We start from the raw sequence: 2744 nt of genomic DNA, 5'->3' as shown, positions 1-2744 counted from the left end.
CACGGGGGGGGGGGATTTATCATAACAGAGCGTCTCAGCGGTGAAATCCCCTCAATCACTAAATCATTTTAATCAGATCATTCCCCATCTGCGCCGTTTTTGAGAGTGTTCATGAGTATGGTAAGAGGGAGAGTGAGTGACAGGTGGGGGACTGCGATTTGGCAAAAAAGGAGGGGAGGGCTGGGGCGTATGTGTGGGTGTGTGTGTTTGGTTGGGGGGGGGGGGCTTCTGTCTGATCTTGACAGCAGTCAATGGTATATTGAGCCCACTCTGCCCCCCACCCACACACACACACACACACACACACACACACAGGAACACAAAGGGAAGCAGACAGCTGGCATCCTAAATCTGGGGGACAAATGATTCAACTCAAACACAAGATCTGTGATGCTGGTGGAGGTGGTGGGGGGGTGAATCCGCTCAAAGCACACATTTCTTTGGATGTTTCTCAAAGCCAAACACACACACACACACACACACACACACGCCATATTGTTTGTTTGCAGGGTTGTTCTCACATCCAGCCTCTCCAGAAATCCCACGGATGAAAATCTACTGTCTGCCAATGTACTGCTCATGTTGCACTTTATTGAATTACCTGCAGCACTCTCTATTTTCCAGTCAATACCCATCCTCTAAAAACCCTGTTCCATCACCTCTCGCTGCTCCACATATGGATTGTGTTGCTGCAATTCTACTCCCTGTGGCTATCTAACATCCTGCAGGATCAGATGGAGAGAGATGGAGAGATGAACGAGGGAGGGGGGGGGTTGATAAGAGGAGAGACTCAAGGGCAACTGCACCATCTAAGGACAACACAGTCCCATGTGGCTATCTGCTTTCTCCTGAGTCCCCCCCCCCCCCTTCTTTCTAGTTGGACCTGACAAAGGCTTGCATCAGATTTTGTGCCTAATGCCTGTGTACACGTATATCTCATCATTCATGTACACAATAGTATTAAAGCCAAAGGCTGCTGTGTGATCTGGTTTGAGTATTAAGCAGATTGAGCCAGCGTGACCTGAATACTATTTAGCATCCGCCGAGTTAGAAAACAAAAGTCCTGAGGCGTACAGAAGGGGGGCAAGCAATGCCTGTGGGGGGATTTTGGGGGTTTCCAAGAGCGATTAGCTAGCAGAGACAACAACATGAACATCATTGCATGAATCCCTGTCTGTTGGTTTAGATTTCTTTCCCCATTTTTGACCATACTGATTGTCTCTAAATGAAGAAGCCAACAGCTGCAGCAGCAGAAATACACACAGAAAAGTTCAACTCAGAGAGATGTCAACTCACCATTTTCACTTAAACGCACCGCCAAGTTGGTGGCTGACTCTGTGATGGCATGTGTCACAGTGTAGGACTCGTCCCAGTGCTGCTGGTGCTGATGGTAGTAGTTGGAAGAGGAGAAGTCGTGAACCTTCGGCTGCTTCACCAAAAAGGAGCGTGGCATTTTTTTTCCCTTATGAAAAGACTGATGCTAGAGCCTCATAGAAGAATGTGAACGTATTGGTGATAAGAAAAAAGAGGAGAAATGTACTAATCTTCCAGGCGGCCTTTTTCAACAGGCCAAACAACGGAGGGATGGAAAAAAGGTTTGCAAAAAAATCTGTCCTGGAAATGGTTTAAAGCCTGAGGGAAAGAGAAAGAGAAAATGTGGTGAAAGCAGCAAGGAGAGAGAGAAAGCAGAGGACAGGGAGGATGGAGAGGAAGACAGAAAGTGGCGAGGCAGAGAGAGAGATAGAGAGAGAGAGGGAGATGGCTGGACTAGCTGAGCTCAGCACTACTGCAGCCTTTTATATGTGGGGCACGAGCCCCAAAGATCAGGTGGTGCTTTGGAAGAGGGAGCTGCTTAGCATTAATCCATCAAACATCCCCGGGGACACACATCAAATTACCACGAGCCGTCTGTGCTTCTCCCCGCGCGCACACACACGCACATACGCACACATACAGCAAGTCAACTAACCCACCTCCTCCCACATCCTCCCCCTCCTCCTTTCACCCCTCCGTCTCCCCTCTCCCAGGGAAGGAGAGCACACAATAGTGGTGCAGAAGCACATGGGTGACACTACACACAACATCTTGTCCTCCATTGTCTTTCAATGAAGTAGCTAACACAATTTATGCTGCCCCAAACACACACCCCTTTCCTCTGAACACCACCTCAGATATTTCATCATCATCAACACATCCAGCTCAGTCTTCAAATGTTAAAACAGCCTCAGTATGTAGATCAGAATTTAGATTGGGTTGTGTTCATTTTCTTCAAATTTAGGTCACAGTCACTATTCATTTACATACAAGTATCTGCATTCAGTTCTCTTCATGTGTCTCGCAGGGCTGTGTATGTACTTTTAGTTGTAACTACACTGTAAAACCTGATGAGTTAGTTCAACTCAAACTGAAACCGATTGCCTTAAACGTTTAAGTTTATTAACTCAAACAATTTAAGCATGAAAAATATTTGATTTAAGTAGAAGTAGCTCAAAGATTTATTGTTAATGTAACTTGGGTAAATTAAGTTAATTGAACTAATTCCATTTAGTTAATCGAAGTTACACACATATGCAGCAGTTCTACAAACTTATTTAAAATGTGTAAACAGAATTTATCTGAATAAAGTCACTTAAATGCATCTTCTTTATACAAATGTTACCACCAAGTTGAATTTACTTAGTTTTCTTCCACTAAAGCAAATTATTACATTACCTGTCAAAACAGCTGACATACAATAAAAACAA

The 2744-nt window shown here is 44.9% G+C and overlaps 2 protein-coding genes across 4 annotated transcripts in view; one reads left to right on the top strand and one right to left on the bottom strand.

The window, feature by feature from the left end:
- Nucleotides 1–1541, bottom strand: part of LOC118332181 (transcriptional repressor scratch 1-like) — a 2876-nt gene extending 1335 nt beyond the window's left edge. Inside the window, exon 1 of the mRNA XM_035667340.1 lies at nt 1297–1541. Within this exon, the coding sequence (XP_035523233.1) occupies nt 1297–1453 (157 nt within the window). The 5' untranslated portion in view covers nt 1454–1541. The remainder of the gene's footprint in view (nt 1–1296) is intronic.
- LOC118332179 (rab GTPase-activating protein 1) overlaps nt 1–2744 on the top strand; it is a 76335-nt gene that overhangs the window by 46922 nt on the left and 26669 nt on the right. The gene's annotated exons all lie outside the window — the stretch shown is intronic.

Source organism: Morone saxatilis, unplaced genomic scaffold (assembly GCF_004916995.1).
Source record: "Morone saxatilis isolate NCDOM2014 unplaced genomic scaffold, NCSU_SB_2.0 Contig21, whole genome shotgun sequence".
In the NCBI taxonomy this organism is placed as follows: Eukaryota; Metazoa; Chordata; class Actinopteri; family Moronidae; genus Morone; species Morone saxatilis.
Note: the sequence above shows the minus strand (reverse complement) of the source record. Positions and strands in the feature narration are given on the sequence as shown.